The 26,963-nt window shown below is 38.9% G+C and overlaps 2 protein-coding genes and 1 long non-coding RNA gene across 3 annotated transcripts in view; 1 reads left to right on the top strand and 2 right to left on the bottom strand.

The window, feature by feature from the left end:
- The window catches only part of cngb1a (cyclic nucleotide gated channel subunit beta 1a), a 32,554-nt gene extending 21,591 nt beyond the window's left edge, over positions 1–10,963 (bottom strand). The window contains exons 1-12 of the mRNA XM_069716002.1: positions 10,914–10,963; positions 10,668–10,704; positions 6,094–6,223; positions 5,648–5,687; positions 5,482–5,533; positions 5,167–5,263; positions 3,886–3,908; positions 2,639–2,753; positions 1,643–1,672; positions 541–565; positions 381–450; positions 135–253 (exon numbers count right to left, since the gene is read on the bottom strand). Of these exons, the coding sequence (XP_069572103.1) occupies positions 135–253; positions 381–450; positions 541–565; positions 1,643–1,672; positions 2,639–2,753; positions 3,886–3,908; positions 5,167–5,263; positions 5,482–5,533; positions 5,648–5,687; positions 6,094–6,222 (700 nt within the window). The 5' untranslated portion in view covers position 6,223; positions 10,668–10,704; positions 10,914–10,963. The remainder of the gene's footprint in view (positions 1–134; positions 254–380; positions 451–540; positions 566–1,642; positions 1,673–2,638; positions 2,754–3,885; positions 3,909–5,166; positions 5,264–5,481; positions 5,534–5,647; positions 5,688–6,093; positions 6,224–10,667; positions 10,705–10,913) is intronic.
- A 1,701-nt stretch (positions 10,964–12,664) lies between these two features.
- Positions 12,665–24,139, top strand: LOC138631159 (annexin A2-A-like). Its single transcript, XM_069715942.1, has 13 exons — positions 12,665–12,699; positions 16,231–16,295; positions 17,205–17,298; positions 17,728–17,822; positions 18,313–18,426; positions 18,660–18,750; positions 19,448–19,527; positions 19,909–19,968; positions 20,734–20,827; positions 21,580–21,675; positions 21,869–21,927; positions 22,009–22,131; positions 23,106–24,139. The coding sequence occupies exons 2-13, from the start codon at positions 16,242–16,244 to the stop codon at positions 23,163–23,165; spliced, it is 1,020 nt and encodes a 339-aa protein (XP_069572043.1). The 5' UTR covers positions 12,665–12,699; positions 16,231–16,241; the 3' UTR covers positions 23,166–24,139.
- On the bottom strand, positions 22,126–25,645 carry LOC138631171 (uncharacterized). The gene is made up of 3 exons (XR_011311703.1): positions 25,053–25,645; positions 23,237–23,306; positions 22,126–22,223 (listed from the first exon to the last, which is right to left on the bottom strand). It is a non-coding gene; the product is annotated as an uncharacterized lncRNA (long non-coding RNA).
- Between the last annotated feature and the right edge of the window lie 1,318 nt (positions 25,646–26,963).

Below are 26,963 nucleotides of genomic sequence, written 5' to 3' on the forward strand. Positions count from 1 at the left end.
AATTAAAAAAAATTACGCATCTCAAATCACACATTCAAAAACAAACATCGTATTATTACCAGTTTAAAAAAGCACGACAAAGTAATAATAAGTCTGTAGTGATGATTTGGAGAGAGAAACAGAACTGAGGGCACCTTTCGTCGAAGCTGGAGCTTCAGTCTTCTCGTTTCCGTCTCCCTTATAGTGGATGTGGATCTCCGGCTTAGGAACCACCTTCTCCATTCCGTGTTTGATCCAGCCCATCATGCTGTGGCTATTAAAAAAACACATGAATGCAGACACACTTTTGGGATCCCGGGATGTGGAGGGGGGACGATGACACGCCTATCTACTGTGGGATTAAATGTAATAATGATATATATGTAAGAAGAAAGCCAGACCTGGGCGGGATAGTCTTGCTGTCCTCTCGCTCTGATTCCACCTCGACCACAACGATCCGAGACTCTGGAACTGAAAGACGGGAGAGAAAAGGAAAAAAAAAGATTATCGGCAGCTAAATATCAGATCTGCGTCTGCGGGATTATGGAGATCTGTTCTCACCTGATGAGGGCGGAGTCTGAATCACCTGAGGACAAAACAAACACGCGGCTAAGTAAAGGCATGTGAGGTGAACCGAGCAGCAGTGCAACCTTTTTGCAGGGTGAGTTGCATCATGGGAAATGTTGGGTTTCGGTATTTTTTGCAAAATAAATAGCTCAAGTACCCCTTTAAATATGTTTAAAATAAATACATTCACGGTAGTCGAGATTACGTCAGCTGGGCAACGTGAAATTTTAGGGGTGTGTGCTTGGGCGGGGCAGGAGGCGGGGCTTTGATACCAAGTCTCCGCCCATTAGTCACAGTTGCACAAACTCTAGTTGTAAATAACTTCCATAACACACAAGATGGCAGCGCTCGTTTCTTCTAAATTCAGAGAAAAGACCTCATAATTACGGGAAACTACATTTCTTAAATACGAGATCCGGATGTCGTAATTACGAGATAAGTCAACGGTCGATTGGGTTTTCACAACGTTTTAGTTTTTGATTCAGGAAGCTCAAATCTGTCAATATGTTTCTGATTACAAGATCCAGATCTAATACTAACGAGAAAAAGATTGTATATTTACACATTTTTTCTTACATGAATGCAATGAGCTTCCGTAGTTTATAGCTAGCACATCATTAGCGTTTGGATGTTACGCTTCCTGTCGGTAGCGAACCAGCGATTCGTCAGCGAAAAAGCACACCTAGCGATTAAAGCTAAACATAAATGTTTTAAACCTACTCGGGCTAATTCAGTGCTTCCTTTGCGGGCCTATGAGGACAAAATAAAAAAGGGAACCAGGTTACGTTGCGCATCTTAGAACTATAGCGAATATACGATATGGAATATGTCTGAATCGCTCCTTGAAGTTAGCATAATATATCAGCAAATGTATGTACGAGATATTACGATTTAAGGACTAAATCGTCCATTTACTTAAATGGATCCACATCTTCCAACCAATCACAATCCAGAAAATATACCATATGCTTGTAGTTAGCATAGCAATCAACTGAAATACAACATTTTGTACTGTTGAAAGCTTCCTGTTAGGAGCAAGTCAAGGATATGTTAGCGAAAAAAAGCACTAAAACTAAACATAAATGTTTCAACGTACTTGGACTGCTTCTGTGCTTCCTGTGCAGACCTGTGAGGACAAAATAAAAAATAAACATTACGCTTCTTCTGTGTCTCTGCATGGTGTGATTGTTAACTTAGAAATCTCTTTGAACTATACTGCCATCTACAGGCAGAAAGAGGAACTACAGAAACTGTCCTCTACAGGCAGAGAGAGGAACTACAGAAACACTGTCCTCTACAGGCAGAGAGAGGAACTACAGAAACACTGTCCTCTACAGGCAGAGAGAGGAACTGCAGAAACACTGTCCTCTACAGGCGGAGAGAGGAACTACAGAAACACTGTCCTCTACAGGCGGAGAGAGGAACTACAGAAACACTGTCCTCTACAGGCAGAGAGAGGAACTACAGAAACACTGTCCTCTACAGGCAGAGAGAGGAACTACAGAAACACTGTCCTCTACAGGCAGAGAGAGGAACTACAGAAACACTGTCCTCTACAGGCAGAGACGGGAACTACAGAAGCACTGTCCTCTACAGGCAGAGACGGGAACTACAGAAACACTGTCCTCTACAGGCAGAGAGAGGAACTACAGAAACACTGTCCTCTACAGGCAGAGAGAGGAACTACAGAAACACTGTCCTCTACAGGCAGAGAGAGGAACTACAGAAACACTGTCCTCTACAGGCAGAGACGGGAACTACAGAAACACTGTCCTCTACAGGCAGAGAGAGGAACTACAGAAACACTGTCCTCTACAGGCAGAGAGAGGAACTACAGAAACACTGTCCTCTACAGGCAGAGAGAGGAACTACAGAAACACTGTCCTCTACAGGCAGAGAGAGGAACTACAGAAGCACTGTCCTCTACAGGCAGAGAGAGGAACTACAGAAACAGACTTTGGCTGACAAGTTCATCTGTTTGCCTTCACTTTTCATACTTTTTTTTAGCACTCAGTCATATTGGAACTTATTAATAAAGCGAGAAACTAAGATAACGCCACCATAACGTGAGTCCATTAATCTGCTGCAGTACCTGCTCAGCTGGCTGTTCAGCCGGCTGCTCAGCTGCAGGCGTCTCTTTGACCTTCAGATCAGGCTGAGGAATGACTTTCTCCAAACCCTGAGAGATCCAGGCCATCATTCCTTTCCTGTGGAGAAAAACACACGAGATTGACCGTGAGGATGTTTCCAGCGGACACCAGAGGGCGCTGCAGACCCAGCAGAGCGAAGCATTAGTCGGAAAGCGGCTCCGTTAATCAACATCTTGTCTGTTAATGGGTTTTTAAAAGCAGCTGACTATTTGGCATGCTATCTGCTGTTTACAAAGCAGCTCAGTGTTTGGTAACCTGCCTGCAGATGAGGTCTTAAAGCAGCTCAGTATTTGGCGTCTTGTCTGTTGTTGAGTTGACAGCTCACTATTTGGATATCTGTGTTTTATTTGGCTTTCAGCCTGTTTATTAGTTTTGTATAAAAAAGTCATTATTTAGCAATCAAGCAAGTGATTGAGTCGCGTGGCAGCTCACTATTTAGCATTCTGCCTGCACATGAGTTTCTAAAGCAGCTCAGTATTTTGGCATCCTACCAACTTACGAGGTAATGAAGCAGGTCAGTATTTGGCATCATGCCCACTGATGGGGTTTGTAAAGCATCTCATTATCTGTCACGCTGCTTGTTGGGTGGTTCATTAAGCAGGTCACAGTTTGGCAGCTTATCTGTTGGTGGGTTTATTAAGCAGCTTGCTATTTGGTATCTTACCTGTTGGTAGGTTGATAAAGCAGCTCACTATTTGGCATCTTATCCATTCATAGATTTATAAAGCCATTCATTATTTTGCATCTTATCTGTTGGTGGGTTTACAAAGTAGCTCACTATTTGGCAACTTATTTATTGATATATTTATAAAGCAACTCACTATTTGGCATGCTATCTGTTGATACATTTGTAAAGCAGTTCACTAGTTTGCATTTTAACTGCTGGTTGAAATTACAAAGCAGCTCATTATTTGGCACCCTGCCTGTCGATGAGATTACAAAGCAGCTCATTATCTGGCGCTTCACTTTCACGGTTACTCACTCGTCTTCAGGTTTACTGTCGTCGACGGAGGGAGAAAACACAAAGGAACATCAGCACTGATCTAACACGAGCTCACAAAGCTGATATTCAAACAGAAGACACGCTGGACTCCTGCAGCTTCAGGTTTTCCTTTTACAAGCAGCATTAATATTACCGTCCCGGTGTCTCCTGGTTGAACTGTTACAACAGATGTTTACAGATGTTTACCTGGGCGGCGGCGGCATTTCCTCCTGCGAGGAAGGAAAGAGACGGAAACACAATCAGAACCGGATGACAGAATCGACTCCAGGATTCAGCAACAACAACCTCTCAAATCTTCTCTTAAAAACGCTTGAACTTTTATTTAAACCTTTATTTTATTTGTGATGATGCAGAAAAGATGAAAATTCACATCTCACATTTCCACATCTAAACCACATTTGACCTGATCTGGATCTAAAAACCACTTTACTTAGACTCAGGTCAAAACCTCGGCTAGATTATCTCAGAGAGGCTGAAGGGTTCTGATTCATGAAAACCTTTATTCTATTTGTGAAATCACACAAAAATGAAACAAAAACATATCAGAGGTTTTTAAAATCTGGATCTAAGTGGGCAAGAATAAACAGTAAAACTTTTTTTTTTTTTTTTGCATTTTCACATAGAATTAAAGGTTTCACAATAATAAACAATGTTTTATAGAATTTATAACCTCTTGAGGATAATCTAGGTTTCACAAATATAAGTATGGTTTCAGGCAGCTTTGAGGCTTTATTTGAATTTATTTATTTATTTTTGTGTCTTTCTGGTCCCTGGTCATGTTTTTTCCTCTAGAATAGTTCTGGTTCTGTTCTGGTTCCGTAGATTGACGGGTGCTACCTTGGGAAACCAGCCCATTTTTCCCCCCACAAGTCTGAAGTAAACAGTATGAAGGTATTTTTGTGTCTTTATTATTCAAGCAAAAAAAAAAACTAAACAGTTTTAATAGCAAATTTCTTGCACTGGAATCAAAAATCAAGTTTGTAAGTAAAAATATATAAACTGAGAATAAAATTATTGCATTTCAAACAAATTTGCTCCTAAAATTTGATTACTTTTGGTCACAGAATTAAGAATGTTGCTTATGAAACTAAACCTTTTGGCTGCAAATTGAAAACCGTTGGTTTCAAGTCAAAAACCTACGAGTTAGTTGGATGTAGTGGGCGGGGCATCCGCTGGAGACGGGAGTTTCTATTGGTGGATTGACTCGGAGCAACACATGATTATTTCTGTGACCAAAACATCACAAAACTGTAAAGAGCAAGTTTGTTTGCAACTCAAATAATGAAATTCTCAGTTTATATATTTTTACTTACAAACTTGATTTTGAATTGCAGTGCGAGAAATTTACTTTCAAAACTGTTCTTTTTGTTTTGCTTGCACAATAAAGACAGAAATACCTTCATAAAACAGTGAGTTAGAATCAGAGGTCCGAACCTGATCCCGGGTCAGAATATCTAGTTCTCTCACCTTGGCGCTGGAGTCGGCTCGGTTGAGTTTCGGTGAGACCGGCGGCTGAGGCAGAGTGATCCACGCCAGCATGCTGGACGGAGAGGACGGCGCCGGGCTGAGATCAGGAAATACAGAAAAGAGTTTTTCATTCAACTCGTTCAGTTTGAACTGAAACTATTTGGAAGACCAAAATAAAGTAAAAAAAAAAAAAAAGTTAAATAAACAAGTTTGAAACCACAACGCAACTAAAGTTGGATTAAAATGAACGGCTCCAAATAACTCTGATTATAGATGATATTTTAGTTAATTTATCGTGTCTTCAGTAAAACTCACCTGTTCGCTGGTATCGGCAGGACTTCCTTTTTGGGTTTGTCAGCTTTCGGACCTGTCAGGTAAACGGGAAAGTAAGTTTAACGTTATGAACAGGAACCAGACTGAATTAAATTATTAATATATTATTATTATTAATTAATTCATGGTGTGAAGTGAACGATCTTACTTTCATTTTTGCACTCTTCTTTAAACTTTACTTTCTTCTCCTGTTTGAAACACAAAACGATGTCATCGTAAATATAGTTAACGAAAACAATATCGCAGTAAAAGTACATTCGTTTATTATTTTTCACATTGTTAATATACATATATATTTTCAAACCTTAGTTTACAAAGTTATTTAATTCCCTACTGTATATATAGGATTTTAGATTTAAATCCTTTTTTTTTTAAATTTTTTACAAATAACAAACAAAAATGCTCAAAAGATTTTTAAAAATTAAAACATTTTTCACTTTGGCGCCCTCCACTGGTGTTATTAAAACATACGTTTGAACATGTGCAACATTTTTATGTAAACTTTATATAGGCATTAAGTAAAAAATAGCAGTGTAAAAATAAATAGTAGTGACAGATGATAAAAACGTTTAAACACAAAGGGGCGTGTCTTACAGGAGCTGGAGGCGGGGCTACGGGAGGGGGCGGAGCAGCTGCCGGTTTCTCGTCCTTCTTTTCTTCAACATCTTGGGGTTGAGGAGGCACAGGTGGCTGAGGAACGACTTTGATCACCCAGCTCAACATCCTCGAGGAACAAACACAGACGGGCAACAAAAAAAAATCATTTTACCTTCATGACTCTCTTCCTGTCCACCTAAATTTTTTGAATGTATTCAAAATATGTTTTTATCCCCTTTTTTTGCACTCACTTTACGTTATATTGCCACCTGATTTTCACATTCCTGCAATTCAATGATAAATGTCGTCTCATGTAAACATCACAGCATCGTGGTTATTTGCTAAAATCCATACGGATTATTGAAGCATTAATTGATGATCTCAATGAAACTTGGCTTTTTTTGTTGTTGTTGTTTTACAGCGGACCTAAAAATAAATCTGAAGTTTAAAACCCTTTAAATTTGACATTTGGTGGTTCCTACACTTCTTGTGTAACCTGTAACTCAATGGAAGATATTACTGTATGAACTAATTTCACTACCTTCACTTTAAAGCTCATATTTTTGAAAATACCAAAACTGGATTAGTTGAAAACAGTTTGTCGTACAGAGAAAGAACTGCTATCATCAGAAAGGGGAAGTTCTGTTGTTTACTTTGATACGCGGTACGTCGGGAAGCGATTTAATCAAGAGTAGCGGGTGTGAAGATGAGCAAGGACCTATAAGGATTATAAAATTTAATGCAACTTTCAAGACGATATTTTCAAGAAACCTTGACATTGTTTAAAAGCTCAAGTTGTGCAGTTTTGTAGGATTTGTGCTTCATCTCTCTGTGACGAAAACTCGCTGTGCAACTCATACGGGTGGAAATTTCAACAAAACGTATACACTTCCAATTCCCATTTTAATAGGTTGTAAATTATTAATTACAGTTTATAAATTTATACTTGTTTTTTTTTACATTTAATAAAATAATCTCACTACCACGCGTGGACATAAAATCCTTAAACAGCTAAAAAAACAAAACACGTAAATTTTAAAATCGCCGCTACTACTGGAAACACGCTGAGTGTGTTTGGCTCCAAAATGTCCGTCCGCCTGCAAAACAAGACGTGTTGAGATCGCAAGTGGCTGAATGTCAGTTTCAATTAGAGCTGATTGATCATGATCCTAATCCTCTCCCACAAAACCAGCTGTGTCACTGCACTTTCAAGACGCCCAAAGCGGTAACTCCAGTAGATATCAATAAAAACCCACGTTAGTCGGGCTGATTGTGTTTCCGTACCAGAAGACTCAACGTGAACTTTCAGTGGTCGGTGAAATGGTTTTAGACTTCAAATTCTTGCTTTTTTATGTCGTTCAAATTACAAATTGGTCTCGAAAGGTTTGGCAGTTGACCACACGCTCCAGTTTAGATAAAGGAACAAAGATGATTGGAGACATGAAACAAGTAGCTGTTGGTAACAAAACCATTTTGGTTCCATGTAGCTCAATGAAACTGAAGGAGCTTCGGAGGAGGGGAGGATTTCTCTGCAGATCTCTTCCTCAGTTTCACCATCACGAGGACGTATGAATCTGGTTTAGCAGGTTTTACAGGCACGGCTCCATAAAAAAAAAAACACGACACACGTCAACGGGTCATTTTACGACCAAAACATGAACCCATCTGTCATATTTGTACCTTAAACTTTTAACTTTCAACTAAAACTATGACAAAACACGTGGACGGCACATTTCAAACAGCGACTAATCCTCTCGACAGCAGCGTTTTTCCCGAAGCCTTAAATAAGGATTCATTGAGGTGTTTTTTTTGTGGGTAGGTGGTCTATGCGTCGGGGGTCTGCGGTCCTACCTGAGTTTGCTCAGTCGGAGTCCAGCAGCATCCCACGGAGCTGCGGGTGAAGAAGCCGTAAAAGACGTGCAGGGATCTGAACACCGTGGGAGGATTAGAAAAGGAGCCTCGCTAACAGGATTACTTATAAGGGAACGAAGGGCAGAGCAGGACAGGACGGGAGCGAGATTACATCTTCAGAAACTGGAAAAAAATGGCGGGAAAAAAATTGGACAAACTTTTTCGGTCCTCGGGCTGAAAAACGAGGAGGAAGGAAACGACTCTCGGTCGACCGCCAGTCAGGAGAAGAAGATCGACATCTCGAGATATCTTTCTTGTTTCCAGAGTTGGACGTGTGTTCGAGTCATGACATTATGGGAATTCTTCCAAAAGCACCAAATCAATGATGTTCACATCTATTTGTCTTTTGGCTCCAACAACAAAACTCAGTTGGATAAAATGTTAAAAACTCTACATTTATTTTTTTGAAGATTTTAAATATGAAAAAGAATTCTGTGCAGTGCAAGGAGAGGCAAAAATATTATATTATTATTATTATATCTCTACAAAAAAATAATGGAAACAAATAACAACAAAATATTGGCTATAAAAATCACAGGAAAAAACAATAAAGTCAAAATAAAAGCAAAAAGATGTGAGTATGGTGAAGGATGAGAGTGTTGCAGTTACGAAACACAAGTTAAACGTTTAAATAATAACTGTTAAGAATCTGGAGTTTAAAAGACGCTGCTGCTGGGATGTTTTAATAAAGAACTACAAAAACACAAGTCATTTGGAAGAAATGTACATCTCATAATTGACAAATGCACACAGAAAGATTCACAAATGTTTTTCCGATGCGCTGAAATTGGATTGAAGCCTGTTGAGTCCTGACGGCTGACGAGGATCGGCAGCTGCAGCGACATGAGTTCGTTACTGAATCACGAGGTGATTCAAAATAAGATCCCATCAGACGGAAAGCAGAAGCCTTTTAATGTCACGAGCACAGATTACAGCTCTATGCGGACGACACCCGATTCTACTTTTAGCTGCATGAGTCTCTCTTTTTAAAACGTGTTTTTACAGTTAAACACAAAAACCTTGAGAACCTCTTAATTTTTGCTGACAATTCAAATCAGAGATTTGATTTGTGTTTTATTTGACAGCAGCTGCAGTTTCATGACTCAGATAATCTTATTAGTGAATTTTTTCAGATTCAGATCCATCGTGAACGTACAAACTTATAATCGTGCCTTCATGCGGCATAAAAAAAAAAAAACCCGGCAGTTTATTTCACTTTGATTAAAACCGGCCGTGACGTCACAGTTTGTAAAGTGCTGCTTTGAAGCCTCGAGAGTTTTTTATTTTTTTATTTTGATCGTTGCCATCTTTGCTATTTTGGAGCCAGAAGTGACCATATTTGGACGTGCTGATGGGAGGAGCGAGCGGTGGAGACTATGCCCCGCCCACCGACAGCAGAAACCAGACTGCACCACAGGCCTGTCAATCAAACCCCGCAAAAGTGCTGCATTTTGAGGCCTAAAATCAAATTAATGACGAGATTATTTTCAGACGGAGCGACAGAAAACGAATAAGAAGGAGTGAATTTAGCAAACGACACCAAATTGATTCGTGAAAAAAACGTATTGACTTTGTATTTAATGAGAGAAGTTGAATGGGAGTCTAAGGAGGCTTTTTGGAGCCGACCTCTAGTGGCCCTCGGTGGTATTGCAGCTTCAGAGCACTTCTGCATTGGCGTCACTTTTACAGACCCGGAAGCTACGAACACTTTTTATATACAGTTTGCGTTTTCAACAAATGTCCATAGAAATCGCCCACGTGGCAGCGCCCTCTGGTGGTCGCAGTAATTCTGGTTCTGTTGGAGATTTTTTTCCTGTTAAAGGGGGACTTCTTTTTAACTTTTGCCAAATATGACTCAAGTGGAAATTGCTGAGTTTCTCTCTATGATACTGTAAAGTCACGACCTCACTACGTAAAGTATGCTTGATTCTGAATCCGGTTCTGGGTCACGCTGCGAGCCCGGCTCTTTGTCCGGGTTTCTTATTGCGGCCTGTGGTCCATGATAAATTGTTAATGTGGCCCTGACGAGGATTAGCTACTAACGAGGTTAAGTACGGCGTCAGCGAAACGGAGGATTGGAGTTCAGGCGCTGCAGCTACCTGAACCAGATCTCAGCCAACACTTCAGACGGCGGCGGCGTACTCAGTATCACTCCTGAACAGTTCATTATCCGTCCTTCATGTTCCTTCTTCTTTCTCGTATGCCTCGCTAACTCCTCTTTTCCTTCCTAACTTCCTTTCCCTTTCTTTCTTTCTTTCCTCATCTTTTCCTTCCTCCTTTTACTTCCTTTCCTTCCATCCTCCTTTCTTTCCTCACTTTCCTTTTGTTGAACAACCTTTTTCTCCCTTCTTCCTTTTCACGTTTAAAATTATAATTCTGTATTTACTTAAAAAAAATTAAAAAAAAAATCTTTGATGTAGTTGCTTTGGTTTCATAAATGTCCTTGTTGTCATTATGAACTTTTGAGCCTCAGTGTTGGACTCAGGGTGAACTGGACCCACGCTGCCCCCCTGTGGAAGGTCTCTGAACTGCAACGTGTTTCCACACAAGGATGCAGAGCCGGCTTACGTTTCACAGTCGGCAGCTCAAGTCTCAAATCTCGACTGTTTATGGTTTTGTTACCGTGGAAACAGATTTTTTTTTCTGTAAAACCTTCTCACTCAGGCGACTCCGCTGGCAGGAACAGCGTGAGAACAGCTGTGAAGGAGGATTCGCATGTTAAAAAGTCCCAACAAACACAAAACAGACAACCAACAATGCACATTTGTGATGTCATTTTCTCCAAATACAAAACAAAAAAAGAAGAATGTTTGTGCAGGAAATTCTTAATAAATGACTTTCTGGATCCAATTGTAGTTTTATAGCAGTCGGTTCACAGAAATCACAAAACCAACGTGATCTTGTACCTTCCAGATGTTTTCGTAATGCGGTTTCTGATGATTAAACCAGGACAGTTAAACGCTAATCCGAGCTGTCGACGAGCTCCAACTGTGACTCACTAACATTGTCTGGGGAAAAGAAATAAACGAGGCCGTTACTGCAGGACGTTCCTGGTTTCACAAAACAGCAGCTGACTCGTTGGACGAATGCGATGCAGCTTTTGCTCTTTTAAACAGCTTTTGTTTTCGGACGATCGGTCATTTGTGACGACCGTAACGTCTCTGACCTCCAGATGACCTCGGTGAGGTCACTTCCTGCCGTGACTCACCTGTGGCTATAAAACCGGGTGGGGATCTCCCTCCCTCCCCCCTCACACGCTCCCCCCGCTGAAACTCACCACACCTGCGTTATCACTCCGTCTTAGATAAATATCAGCAGAGCAAAGCGTCAAAGAAAACTGTCCAAGAAACTGGAATCTGTAACGACTACTTTCCTGAATCACAGCTCGTCTATAGACGTGAAACTGTTAACGAACTTCATTTCGGTCTCTGGATCAGAACAAAACAGGAAGTCGGGCAGATGTAACTGCTGGAAAGAGTTCATCACATCTCTGGCAGCGTTTCAGAAAACTAAATGCTGCATGTGGGGAAAATCAGCTCTGCAAAACTTCAGAAACAAAACCACATGAAAGTTTGTGAATCTTTGAGATCCTACAAAAGATATTTTGATTGTGTGATTGACAGCTGTGCAATAAGCATTCAGCTCCTTTAAATCAATAAAAGTACGGCTAACACTGAAAAAATACAAGTATGTAGATTTAATCAGGAAAATGTACTTAAAGGTAAAAGCACTTAATGCAGAAAGTTGTTGCCCTTAACTGTGATACTATTATACATGACATTATTACATGATCTTAAAATGACCAACAACAAAATACAGATCTTTTCATTTGGGAGGCTGGAAGCATGAAATATTCTGCTATACCGTCTGTAAAGCGACCCGGTTGCCGGGCAGTAGGTTGACCTTTTTCTGCCCGGCAACATGTCCCAGCTCCTCCTGGAGGATCTCGAGGCCGGATGAGATTTATAATCCCATCAAGTGAGTTCTGGTTCTACAACCAGGTGGACATGTCCGGAAAGATTTGTCTTATGGCAAGATGGACGCCGTGTGAGTGGCAGCTAGTTACAGCAGCTCTCGCTTACTTTAAGACTGAGGTCCTTCAGAGTCTGCAGGACTCTGCTGAGGACATTTCTACGACTCTGTGGTGGCGTCGGCCATCCTGTATGCGGCGGCCTGCTGGAGGAGCTTTAAGCGGCTCTTTCAGACTGCTGCACCCTTCAGAGCAGGGAAGAGCGCCACCTGCAGGTCGTTTGTCCCGACGGTTCAACAGCAGCCTGAAATGACGGTGCACTGTATTTCATAGCACCTCACACTTTTTTCACCCCGAGGTGTATTTTATTTATTTTTGTGTGTATTTATTCATTGGTCTTACTTTTTCTACAAAATTATTTGTATCCATCTTATTTTACTGTATTTTGTCATTTTCATCTGACAGCTGTTGACAGAAAGAAGGAGTTTAAACGTTGAGCTCTAATTAACTCGCTGCATAAACTGTTCGAACCAGCAGATCTGAGCCTCACTGAGGAATTTCTGTCCGAGTGTAAAAGTTTTGTACACTGAGTCATGCAGGCAGTCAGATAGCAGAGAGAGAGTGTGTGAGTCTGCTGGTATTTAAACACCACACCCTGTCCTGTCCTCGATCATAACGGAGCTGCTGCTCGCTGCCTCACTGCTGCTGCTTCTTCTCTGAAGGTAAGAACACGTCAAGTCTGAAGTTTTTGTGCAGAGATTTCAGATTTCAGTTGAACCGTGCTGAAAGAAAAAGTACAAAAGTAAAAGATTAGCCGGTAAACTCAAACACAACAGGATGTATTTGTATGTTTTTTGGAAAGGAATCAGAAAAAGAGTTAGACTATAGTTTCTTGACTTACCCCTGAACTGAAGGCTTTTATTTTGAAACAACCTGGATGAAGCTGCAGGGAGAAGTATTTTTAGGGCCCGAAAGCACTATTGTAATGAAATTCTTCACTATTATTATTATTTTTCTCGTTATTTAAATTTAATCGCCTTTTTAACATACTCCAAAACTCATGAAACTTGGAACACGTCAGTCGTGGAAAACATTTACGTATTGTAAGTGGTTTTGCGAGTGGGCGTGGCCAAATGGCTCACTAGCGCCTCCTAAACTGCAGCCCCGGCACCTAGTTTAACCTACATGCACGAAATTCGGTTGGCATGTGTATTATATCTAAATCTACAAAAAAGTCTCCTGGCACCATGACCTCAACTTAACAGGAAGTCCGCTATTCTGAATTTAGTTGGCATTTTTGGCGATTCGCACGTGTTGTATTTTAATTTGACTTGTAATCAAATGAAAATCTGAAAACATTAATCAAAGAGCATTTTTGGCAACAGAAGTAGCATCTGCAACTATAAACTAAAACATCCCCGAAAAACCTTCAAATAAGATTCGATCTTAATTATCTTCCAAAAATGGGAAAATAAAAAAGCGACGTTATTAATTGTTAAAGTTCGTTGTATTGACAGAACCATTTCTGTGTTTTGGTTTTACAGTCATTTACAATTTACTACATGCAAGTTACACAATTTGAATGTAATTAACCATCAAACCAAATAAAAAATCTAAATAAAATGTCAGCTACTGGTATCTAATAAACTAATTTATCATTGACAAGAGATTAGCTGATTTAGCTTCTACCTCAATTCATTATTTGGAATAAAGTAAATAACCAAGATTTCCCTTAATCAAAATGAATATTTTTCGTTTACCAATAAGCTTTCTTTTGATGTAGCACTCTGACTTTAGCTGGGTTGCTAGCGTCTACGACTTTAGCTGTGTAGTTAGCCGTCTTTCTACGACTTTAGCTGTTTGGTTTGCCATTTTTCTGCAATATTGTTTATCAATCACTTTTAGCTATCGTTAATATTACCCAGCATTTAGCAAAGTATTTATTACTTTTTGGGAACCATGTAATCTATTACTGTGAGCTCTATTTTTTTCTAATTCTAATCTTTTAATCTTTTACATTTAAACATAGAAAACCAAACGTGCACTCTGACGGTGCAACCAATTAATTTTTAATTATTAACACATCTGCCAATTGTCTTGCTTAATCAATAGTTTGGGGTTTAAAGTGTAAGAAAATAGTAATTAATGTCAGATTTTAAATAAAAAACAAAGGTGTAGAGTTTGCTATAAAAATAACTGGGTCATGAAGTCATGAATATCTAAAAAGGGGACAAATTCTCCTGCATCCCAAAAATCAGATGACGAATTGTTCTAGTTGGACTGAAACTGCTCTGCGGGACTGTTTGTACCAGCTGTTGCTAAGGCGATGAAAATCTGACCCTCCGCACGCTCCCTGGTAGAGTTTTGTAAGAGGGTCAAAGGTGGAGGAAGCTTCCCAGTAATGATTTAACAACAGCACTCGAGTTTGATTTGAATATCTCTGGTTGCTCTGGAAGTGTGTGTGTTACACAAGAGGCTCCACAGTCCTGCAGATCTGTTTGCATTATGATTCATTTTCCCTTATCTGCAAGCCCTTCTGGCACGCCCCGGTCGACAAATCAAACACACCTCCAGTATCTCAGGGGTTTACTGCCCTGCTGGACTCTTGAAGGCTTATTGTTCATCTGTTTTTAGAAAAATCTTAAGAGGAAACTGAACGTTTCCACCGCCGCGTTAAAACCCAGCTGACTACTCGAACTGATCCGACTCTGTGTTGTGTTTCCTTTGGTGTCATTAGGTCCATTTCCTTCCTGTGTTTTTAATAGACATATTCAGTTTGCATATAAAAAAAGAAAAAGAAATCTGGCCCTTGTTGTGTGGGCGCTGTTTTTTTTAACAGTTTGTTTATGCTACTCTCTGTTAGAAATTTACAAGTGAAACTATTTACTGTCACAATATTAATATAACCAGTTTTCACCATGAAAAAATGTAAATAAAGTCTTTAGTATGACCGCTCAGGCAGATAACCAGATGATTTTTTCTTAAATCGACAAACAACGTTTTTTCTTCTAACCAAAATACAGAATGACTGATTCTGTGCGTATAAACTCAGTTTTCCGTTGTTTACTGTTTTGTAAGTATCCGAAAACTTTTAGTACAAGTCACATGGAGCGATTTAACTCGTTTTAACGGACCAGAGCCGTGGGCGGGTTGGATTGATTACATCCATTAGCTGTTAACGGTGTCAGCAAATTTACAAGTGGATCAATTGAAATGATAATGCCGGCTCCTGGTTCAGGTCGGGGGGGGGAAGCAGTTAAAAGTAAAAAAAAAAAAAAGCAGTTTTAAAGTTAAAACAAACAGGAAGTGGAACAAACAGGAAGTGGAACAAACCACGTGCCGAGACGCATCAGGTCAGCTACTGTGTACATGATTTGACTGCTGATTAGATTTTAACACATCCGATAATTAATTCCTTGAAATGACTTCAATCTGGAATTAGAGTTGCAATTGATTATGTTGATTTTTGGGAGCAATTTTGACTTTATCAGATAGTGTCAGTAGAGACAGACAGAAATTAGAGAAATGACATGTCGTCAAGTCTCGGTTAGACGGGAATCAGGAACCAATGGAACCAGGCAGCGTTTGCCACCGTGTGCAACACACTATAGACTCGTATGTAGAAACTCTGAAGCAAAACGTCACCTTGCAGGTGAAATAAAAAATAAAATAACACACATCTGTTTCATCCTCATTTAAACGGAGGAAGTTTTACGTCATCGTAGAGTCCAGTCCGTCAGGTCGTACGTTTTTTCTGAGAATGTCCTCGTTTTTATCTGACGAGTACGGTTACGTATCGTCGGCATAGAAACGGATATAAACGTAACGTACCGCCTCGAGGGAAATTCTTCAAATTTGGCGCATACGCTCACTTGGACTTAAGTAGGAACTGATTAGAATTTGATGGCCAAAGGTCAAAGGTCAAAGTCAACATCATTTTGGGTTTTTTAAGTGCTCAGAGGAAAAACGAGACATTTGTTAATGTAGCGTGGGCTTTGGCCGTTTTTCGAAACTGTGATGTGACTTCTTTCACTACTTTTTTTTTGTGTGTTTTAAGTATCAGTAATCTAGAAAATAATGTGCAGATTATTTTACAACAGAAACACTGTCATTGTCTCAGTTGCCATCCACCCATTGTTTTGCTCATTATCAAGTATCAGGTAAAAAAAACAAAAATACCTGAGTGGAACCGCCATGAACGTAGAAAACTGATGGAAAACCGACTTTTGACTTACTGGAACCGTCTGTTGCAGGTGAATCCATCATGGCGCTGGTTTCTGAGTTTCTGGGCCAACTGACGCTGTCGTACGGAGGACAGGTGAGTCACCTGCTGATGACACATCAATGATTCATCATTAACATTCATCAGGGTAATTATGGGTTAATTTTGGCACCATTGAATCTGTTCATATCAACCATATCTTAAAGGCGGTGGAAGGTAGTCAAATAGTATTTCCATGTTATGCAACTTTACAATATTCATAATCTAATTCTTTTTTTTCCCTTTTTCACCCACCTGATAAAAAAAAACAGAAGCAAGTGACTCTGACTTTTATGTATTTACCTGCTGAACAATAACGATGCTGCCAAGTCGTTAAAAAAACTTGTGTAAAAAGGAAAAAATAAATAAATATTTTTAAAAAAAGACTTAATTTGAAAGTATGCAGGATAAATGTGTTAAAACCGTTATGTAGTAAGAACACACCAATGTTCTTTCAGCTTTAATCTTTCCCGTGATTATATAACTGCACATATGTACGCATTTTCATATCTTTACGACCTGGAGCTCTGAAAGGATCGACAGTGTTTTACTGCTGTCGTAAAAGCAGATAAAGGTGCGGTTCGTTCTCCACCCACAGTTCAGACAGCTGATTAACTGATGATAAATGATTAAATCTGATGCCGTGAGCTGATTCTTGGCTTCATTTCATCTCCCAATTATAACCTACTGTTGGGTCTCTAATTTAAGTTTTTTTTTTTATCTATTTTTATGCTGACGATACACAACTGTACGGGACAATCCCAGCAAACTGTACGACCTAAATGGACTAACTGGTTTCTACTCAAATTAAAACTTCCCCCATCTAAATGAGGATGAAACATACGTTTGTTATTTGGAGTCCAAGGTGACTTGTTGCTTTAGTTTTTTTTTCCCAGAGGAGCCAGTAACATCTGTTCTGGTAGATTGTGAGCTAACGTTTTAGTTTTTTTTCACCGTCCACTGCAGGAAGTCGAGCCCCGATTCCCCACCGTGGTGCCGGCACGAGACTTCGACCCGGCCAAGGACGCTGCCAGGATCGAGACGGCCATCAAAACTAAAGGTGAGCGAGTCCAGGAAACTTCACTTTACCGTCTCTGCTCGGAAACGATTTCATGAAGTTTCTGTAGAATTACACAAAAAAAATATGGTTCAGACTCGTTTTAAAATCAATACAAGGTATTTTTCAAAAAAAGGATATATTTTCCAGACATCTTGATGTTTGTTAATTTTGTCAGCTGACATCTGAATTTGTGAATTTAAAAAAAAAATTTTTTTTACATGTAACAAACATGAGAATGATGAAATAATGGAAAAGTTGAAACGGTTGGAAAAAAAACAACACAAACTAAACCTTAAAATTCTTTGTCTTAACAGCAAACATTGAATAATTACACAATTACAATGAAGTCACTTAGTCTAAAGTTGTGTCTTGAGCTTTTTTAAGGTTGAATGTATAATTTGAAATTAAATGTGTTTATTAAATCTGCAGGTGTCGACGAACAGACCATCACCGACATCCTGACGAGGCGGAGTTACGCGCAACGCAAAGATATCGGCTTCGAATACGAACGATTCGCCAAGAAGGTGTTTTCTCTTTTTAATGAACAAAATAAAAAAAAATTTTACCTGCAACCCTGAAATGAAACGATAGGCAGATTAGTTCTCTGCATCACGAAGGTAAATATTTGCTGGTTACCCAGTCTTCTGTGAGTTTTGGGGGTTTTTGACTGAAAAAGGGGCTTTTAGGAAAAAATAATGGTCACACAGAATATTTTACTTTCGTAGTGGCAATTTCCAACAAATTCCCAATTAATAGAATTATGAAGACCCAAATGAGTTGAAAGAAATTCTGGATCCGATGCCCTGTTGGTAATTCAGCAAAGACATGAACTTTGACATTCTGACCCGACTGTATTATGAATTTTATTCTAAAGAATCACAAAACCTTCGGTTGATTTAAAACCATTAGAAAGTAGTGATTTTAACTTCTAAAAAAAAAACACGGTTCATCAACCGTGCTTGAACTTTCTGCTTTCTTATAATTTCTAAATCTGCACCCTTTGGTTGTTTTCAGGATCTGGTTGTTGCCCTGAAGGGGGCGCTGTCCGGCTCCCTGGAGGCTCTGATGTTGGGTCTGATGAAGAGCACCGCCCAGTATGAGGCCTCCGAGCTCAAAGCCTCCATGAAGGTGAAGAGTTTGCAGGATTATTGTTTGTTTTCCTCAGACCTGCAGGGGGCGCTTTACCATCCTGCTACAACAGAATTACATGAAAGTCAATAATAGTGTAGAGTGGATAAGATGTGGTGGCACTTAATGCTTATAAAGTATCTCTTATTAATGCTATAAGGTCATATTATTATGGGATATCAAGTCACATTACAAAAACAGGAAATCTCACATAGTGGAGTTTTTGCATGCAGGGACTGGGAACTGACGAGGAGGCGCTCATCGAGATCGTCTGCTCCCGAAACAACGACGAACTGGTGGACATCAAAAAGGTTTACAAAGACAGTGAGTGGTAGAGAATAATAATCAACATTTTCAATAAAGAGTCAGATCAAAAAAACAATAATAGGAGGAAGTATTTGAACATCTGGATTTAAAACTGCTGACAAAAAAAGAAAAATAATTGCTCTTTAGCACCATCTACTGGCAGCTGGAGGAAACTACAAAAACATTAGAAAAGCCAAAAATCTGAAATCTGAAACTTAGTGTATTGGACACTGTTTGATATTTCCTCCCAACAATACTGAAATTGAAACATTCTGTAAAACCCAACAGAACCTGAACACTTGGAAAAATCTATTCGCCTTTTTGAAGTAGATGTTAAGAAATAACTTAATTTGGTAGAACATTACATATTTATGTATTATCGTTAACTGTACAGTTATTTTATTGATAGATTATTCTGGTATCACAATTTAAAAAGAAAATGTGATATAAAATTAAACATAGGCCACTATATCAGAAAATAATCAGCAGCTAGCATGTTAACGTTAAAATAAGCACGCTTACATTGAAGTTAGTGGTTTGAGTATAAACTAACAAACAGCTGATGATACAAGACACAACACGGGTTCTGCTGGTTCTTTATCGCATGTGACCCAGTCGGAAGCTACAGCTAGCCAAAATCTTACATCTAGTTTGTTAGCTCATGTTGCTAACATTAGTTTCATCCCCGTGTCGGTGTCTTTTTTTCTCTTTGCAGTGTTTAAGAAGGATTTGGAGAAAGACGTGGCAGGAGACACGTCGGGAGACTTCGCCAAACTGCTGTTGGCTCTAGTTCAGGTAAAAATTCAGGACCAGGACTCTTTATACTTCATACTTTATTGTAGTATACTATACCCTCTGACACCAACACATTTCTCTGCGTAACAACCTTTAATCTACATTCATCTTCACAACACAAACAAATTCAGGAATGCTGACTTTTAGAAATTTGTGAGAAAACATAATCGAAGCCAGATTATGTTTTTTAAAAAGTCGCAAAAATGTTGATGATGCTCCTCATCGTGAAAACATAAACTTTAACATATCTGATAAATCTGAATATTTGTATAAGTTTTAGTCCTTATAAAAAGTCCTCGTAAAGAACTCGTATAAGAACCAGCAGAAAACTCAACTCTCATTTTTTAACACGGTCGTGAAAATATCTCATTTGATCGACAGACAAAAAGAGACGAACCCTCGAATGTCATCGACTATGAGAAGATTGACGATGACGCCAGAGTGAGTAAACTATACAATAATTGTAAAACGGTAGTTTGTCCTCTGAAGCAGGAATTTGTTTAACGGTGTTATGATCAGTAAATAACAGACTGTATCTAATACTGATACCAATGTTTTTCTACGTTTAATGTATTTTTTTAACAAAAGTTTTTTTTTTATGTTCATTGCAATATATTCAAGTTTTGTGTTTATATTCAAAACTAATGTTTATTTTCACGTCCAATACTTTTTCCTGTAATCAATGCCAAAGTTTTCTTTACATTCAATGCCAACAATTTTTTTTGTCACATTCAGCACGAGTGTTTTTTCATGATCAGTTTTTTCTACATACGATGTCAAAAAATAATTCGGTTCCACGTGAATATTTTTGTTTACATCAAACGTCAACGTTTTCTCATTAACATCGCCTGGTTTTTTTTTTTAATCCATTTTGGGTTTCAAAGCCGACGATTTTTCAAATGTTTTTTCTCCCCTCGATGTAAAACTTTTTCCGGGTTTGATATAAATATTTTTTCATGTTCACATCTCCAATCTATATCCAATGTCAAACTTTTTTCACGCTAAACGTCAACTTTTAAACACAATCTTCGCCCGAAGTTTGGTCTTTTACGTTCTAAAAAGTCAAAAACTGTGGTAGTGCTGTTTCCCTAGGTGTGAATTTTGCAAGGTGGAAATTATCGTCAAAAATTAATAGACGATGAAGTCGACATCCCGCCGTGCCACAACATTTCTAACCGTCATTCTGTCCTCGTGTGGGAACATCAGTCTTTGTACGAAGCCGGCGTGAAGAGGAAGGGAACCGACGTGGTGACCTGGATCACCATCATGTCTCAGAGGAGCGTCCCCCACCTGCAGAAAGGTGAACTGCCATCTCATAACACCGAAAACACATTCAAGCCACACGTTTGCACACAAATCAACCTGGTCACCGGCCAAGAGGTTCAGTCCTGCAACATCCTGGACTATGTTTATTGTTTTTATAATAACTTATTTATATTTCAGGCTACTTTTTCAGTTGGAATGTATTTTCATTTTTTAAAACATAACAGGTAAAATTTGTTAAACATTGTTTTTTCATTACATAGTAATGATTTTTTTATGTTCATTATTGACCATTTCTTGGCTCAATGTCACAGAGTTTTTAACATTTAATACAAAAAGAAAAATTCTAAATTTCTTAAGGGCATTTTCATTAAAAAAATGTATTGGAAATTTTTTTTGGACTTTTAAATTCCAAATTTTTGATTTTTATATGGAATGTTTTTTAAAATTTTTTACTTTAAGGCAATTTCTTTATGTCCATTGGAAATATGTATTTTTTATTGAATACCAATTTCTCTTTGACACGTTCGTTATGTTTAATGACAGCTTTTTGTTAAATCTTCCAGACGTCCATTGACATTTACGTTCAGCCTCAATGCTTTTTTATGTCCTAGGATTTTTGTTTTGTTTTTTTACATCCAGTTGCAAAATTCTCTCTTCTTGCAATATCTGTGAATAGCCAACACAAATACAGTTGAGATGAAGGAAAGATTAATTCAATGCTCATAACACTGTTTGTTATTGTTTATTCTCACCTATCGTCCCTTTAATGTGCGTTTTTTGTGTCAGTGTTTGACAGGTATAAGAGCTACAGTCCGTACAACATGAAGGAGAGCATCACGAAGGAGGTGAAGGGAGATCTGGAGAAGTCCTTCCTCACTCTGGGTACGTTACAACAAACACCATCAGCAGGAACAGGAATTTAAAAAAAATGTATATGAAACAATTGGCCTGGAGAGAAAGTAGAGAAGTATATAAATTTGTTGACTTTTGATTAAAAAAAATTTTTTTACTTGCTTTTATGCTAAAAAGATGGAAACAAAAGGGATAAATAATGTCCGTCTTCTTCTCTTCACAGTGGAGTGCTTTGAAAACAGGCAGCTGTACTTCGCCAACAGACTCAACGAAGCCATGAAGGTACATTTCGTCACAGTTTGGTCCGTCATTTCTACCCGTGATTAAAGACATAAATGTGTAAATTGTGTGTTTTCCCTTCAGAGCAAAGGGGCGAAGGAGAAGGTGGTGACCAGGATCATGGTTTCTCGCTGTGAAGTCGACCTGATGAAGATCAGGTCGGAGTTCAAGAGGCAGCACAAGAGGTCGCTGTACCAGACCATCGCTGTGAGTCGCTGCGACGTCCCACACACACCGAGACCAGTGAAAGCACCACATTACACAGAGTCCAGTTCAGAGACGTGGATGTAGTTTTTGACCTGAAAAATAATATCAACATAAATTATGGAAAAAAAATACTGTTATCTAAGGGAATCCGACATTAATAGTAAAAGTATATAACATCATATAAAATATTTTTTATCTGTTTAATAATTTTAAGTAAAATGAATAAAGTGATATTTTATAGCCCATTAAATTTCATTTTATTTATTGGTCGGGACACTGCTCACTGATCAGCAAAGAAAAAAAAAATCTGAAAAAGAGCCAGCGTTAGCCTGAAATGTTAATTAATCATCTCTTAAGCAGTTGTTAAAAAGGCAACTTGAAATTAGAATATATCCCATAAAAAAATATTAAACGCTGCTTAATTAATGCAGCGTTCATCCACCTAATAAACAAGTGTAAAATCCTGCAAAAGCAACTTGAACCTACAATCTCTGATGGTTGTAAAATGTAAATATTTAAGTCATAAAAGTACCTCACTTAAAAAAACACAAGTAAAAAAGATTATGAAATTTGATATTGAAAAAAATAAATAAAACCCACTAAGAGCTGTGTTTATGGTGCAGATTAAAGTGGGAGATTTTTTTGGTACCTACAATTTTTTCAAATACAAATTGACCAAATATGTTTAAGTTCATGTATTTTTTATTGATTAAGCTACTGACCCCAATATATAACAACAATAATTTAAAACCTCGTTATTATATTATATAATAATAGTAAATATTAGATAAATAAAATACTTAATAGTTAAAATATTAATAAAAAGACAGTATGTGCTGTACAATAAATTTCTCTGAAAGTACTTCTACTTTCTGACGGTTGAAACTTATTCTGTGGAAAAAACTTGTATTTTTACATAACGTTTACTTACTTTTCTACATTTAATGTTTATTGTTGTTTTTGTTGTGGTTCAGGAGCACACGAAAGGCGACTACCAGAAGGCTCTGCTCAGTCTGTGCGGAGGTGACGACTAAAAACCTCAAACTGCATCTGCACTACCGGTTTCCCAGAATGCCGCTGGGGGCTGAGCTGTCAGCTGACTTACAGTATTATCGTTGTTCTCACGTCAAAACACGTCGTGTCACCGTCTCCGTCTCTCTGGACAGCTTCAGTTTCTGGAATAAAATACAATAAAAAAAATTTTAAAAAACATATTCACCTGTTTGCCTGTCTGCTGTTTGAGTGGTTGACCAGCAGGGGGCAGCAGAGACACGTTTTTCAACCCTGCTGGAAGCTCAGAAAACCCTGATTTATTCCTGCATACACTCTCACTTCCTGCCATCGATCAAACTTTATTTATAACGGCACCTTTCACAAGTGCAACTTTGATTGTGTTTTTGTAGTTTTAGTCACAAACACGTTTGTTTCCATGTTTACGTCTTATACGTAAAACCTGTGGGGATCAATAAAGTCTAATAAACACGAATAAATTTGTCACGCCGGTGATAAAACTGCTACCAAAAATAATAATAATTTTTAAAAAAAGTAGATGATGAAATCCTGCCGTTCTCCCGAGGATGCATCTGTTTGTTGGATCAAAGTAAGTATCTGATGTCAAAATATTGGTTATTAATTACTCCCCAGCAGACTCACGTAGACACATATTTGTGATGCGTGTTTGTGTTTGTGTGATCTCACATTAATTCAATGTTTGATCATTAAGTCCAGTCAAGACTCCTTCAGGTTGTTTTTCCTTTAATCGTTCGTAGGTTTTCTGTTGTTTGTTTGCTGCTAATTTTTTAATTAAAGATGCTAATTTTACCTCCAGCGCTGCTGCTAATTTGCATTTCTGCTGCCGAAGATGAAGAAAAAAAGAAGAAGCTTTCTGCTGTTTAGTCAGAGGAAGAGCAGCGAATGTACAGAAGTAAATAACCCTGAAAAAAAAGGATTCGGATCTTACAAACAACGGTGGCGACTGTTTAAAAAACTTAAACTCTTGTATTTACAGAACTGAAACGTGACCTGAAGTTAAAACTCAAGAGTTCAACAACTTGTTCTTCAGTATATTTTAGTGTCAAATTTCATTCTGCATATAATTAATTTCAGGATAAATATTTGACCGTATTATCGTCAGCGATATTTTTCTTTTTAAATCATTTTTGAAGTAGTTTTACGATTTGACTTTTCTAATATTTTTAAGCTTTATTTGTTTCTAGAGAATGAAGGTAGACGGAAAAAAATAAATAAAAAAGTACCAAATTAGACTCTGGAGTTGAAACTCTTGATTAGCGATTAGTTCCCTCGGCAACTTAATAGCATTAATAGGCGAGCGATTAGTCGCTAATATCGTTAGGCTAGTCACGAGCTGGCCTTCGGAGACGAGTCCTTCGGAGACGAGTCCTTCGGAGACGAGTCCTTCGGAGACTAACCAAGGCCGAACCGAACCGTGTCGATCCGATCAACTATTTGCGTGGAGAGCTGTAAGACGTCGGCCGTTCCTGCAGTTACCGTAGCAACGCTCCTGTAACTAGCAACCTTTAGAGCTTCGGAGCGGGTCACAAAACATACGGAGCCAGAAATTCGTCCTCTTTTGTTTTCTATCATTTAGTAGAAGAGACAGAAAACAACGGCCAGGTAACGTAGCTTTTAACCGGCTAAAATTAGCTCGCTAACAGTTAACGTTCATCGAATCTTTCGCATTATTTGTAGTAAACTTTGAAAGTGATATTTAAACCGTCTGAAACCTTTGAAAGGCTCCAACGACTTAACTCCTTCATCTCGGACCACTTACCAACGTAATATGAAATGTAGCCTGAATACAATCACCGTCATCTTCATAACATGTCAATCAACCGTCGGACCTTTTAAGTTTGAAAGTGAAAGTTTAAAAAGGCTTTAATGAGTTCGAACTCAACACTTACATTGAAAAGTACGTTTTGTCCTTCATGTTTCTGGAGTTCGGTCTCTGAAATCTGATCCAACACCGGCGCCGGGAAGTCTCGGGATATGTCGTCTCCTTCGTTGTGAAGGATAGATGCCGTGCTTTTTACCTTTGGACAAAAAAAACAAAAGAGAAGAAAAGGTGCTGAGTCAGCAGTCTTGAACCGGGTGGCCCGAGTGGGAAAAGAAACCCAGAAAGGGGAGTCGTAACGGATCGCGTTTCTGCTGGCTCAGCAGGAACGACCAGATATGGTGAACAAACGGGTGGCCGGTGTTTCCATGCCAACGAAAACAAAGATCAAAGTAAAAAGTAGGTGCCCCGAAGAAGTATAAATAGAGATGAGTCGTAGAAACTTCTGGAGTGCGTCATGTTTGTTTTGTCACTTCGTTATTTTATTGGTGTTTTCGACGTGATTTTTTTTGGGGGGGAACTTTGGATCCAGTTTCCACGATGGAAACTTCCATTAAAGAAAAATTAATTATTGAGTGAAATTTTTCTTCATAAAACATCTTTTAAAAAAAAAAAATATATATAATTTTTCAACTGTCTCACTGGCTTCTTTGCTTTTGTTGTGTTTTTATAATACTTCTGACCGATTGCAGGAAGCGAAATCTGAATCTTTTCCGTCTTTGACTAAATAAAGGCGTGAAGAAGATGGCGGCGCGGCCGCGTTAACGCGTTAATGAAGTCGGCGACTCTCCAGACTGAGTGTTGACCTGCTGACCCACGCGAGTGTTATTTGTTTAAAGCACAGCTAATCCTCGATTGTCACGCTCCCGTAATCCCGCCGCCGGCCTTCCTCTCCGATCCCGTCGCCCCCCTTCTCCTCACGCGGGCGACAGAAATCACCACGACGACCACTCCGACATGAACCAAATGTCAGACGCCGCTCGCCGCAGACGGGACGCATAATTACAGCCGATCGACAACGACGTCTTCCTCCATTCCTGCTCGGACGGTGAAAACACATCTGGAGGTGAATATAAAGAAAGAAACAAAGAAAGAAACAAAGAAGGAAACAAAGAAGGAAACAAAGAAGGAAACAAAGAAGAAAACAAAGGAAGAAATTAAGAAGGAAACGAAGAAAAAAGCCGTTAAATTCAATAACAGAAGACTCGTTTAAATTTCGTTCCATTTCTGCCTTTAAAAGCAGCCGAATCCTGTTTGTAAAGAACTCACGACGTTCAGATAACGATCACCGATTCCTGAGATAATGAAGAAAACCTTAAAACAAGAAGATTCTCAGGCAATTTCTGAACTGTCTTTCTGCTCTGATTTCTAAAGCAGATTTCTGGAGATGTAATTCTGTTTGGTTTTTTTTGTCCTGCAGGATGTTTGAGTCAGATAAGAGTTTTAAATGTCACAGAGCAAAGAGTTAAATTAGACTGAGGTGAAGTGGGAACAGGTGTTTGGGGAAGCAGGAGGAAGTCTTGTCATCAGACAGGAAGGAAAGTGCCGAGGACCTCTGGTGGACGGAGGGAGAACGACTGGATCACTAATAACTGAAAGTCTTTATCAGGTGATCGATGAAAACTTTAATCTACAAAGAAACAGCAAATAGCTTCATTTGCTAAAAAGCAGCTAAACAAACAGCTAACAATGCTAACAGTCGGCTAAGTTAGCTAATAAACAGCTAAAATCAACTTAAAAAACAACTAACAAGGCTAACAACCAGCGAACAACCAGCTGACAACCAGCTGACAACCAGCAAACAACCAGCGGACAACCAGCTAATAACCAGCGGACAACCAGCTGACAACCAGCGAACAACCAGCGGACAACCAGCTAATAACCAGCGGACAACCAGCTGACAACCAGCGAACAACCAGCGGACAACCAGCGGACAACCAGCTGACAACCAGCTGACAACCAGCAAACAACCAGCGGACAA

This window comes from Brachyistius frenatus, unplaced genomic scaffold (genome assembly GCF_029030835.1).
Source record: "Brachyistius frenatus isolate BFR_SWC_R1_liver_20210118 unplaced genomic scaffold, ASM2903083v1 Contig_150, whole genome shotgun sequence".
Taxonomy (NCBI): Eukaryota; Metazoa; Chordata; class Actinopteri; family Embiotocidae; genus Brachyistius; species Brachyistius frenatus.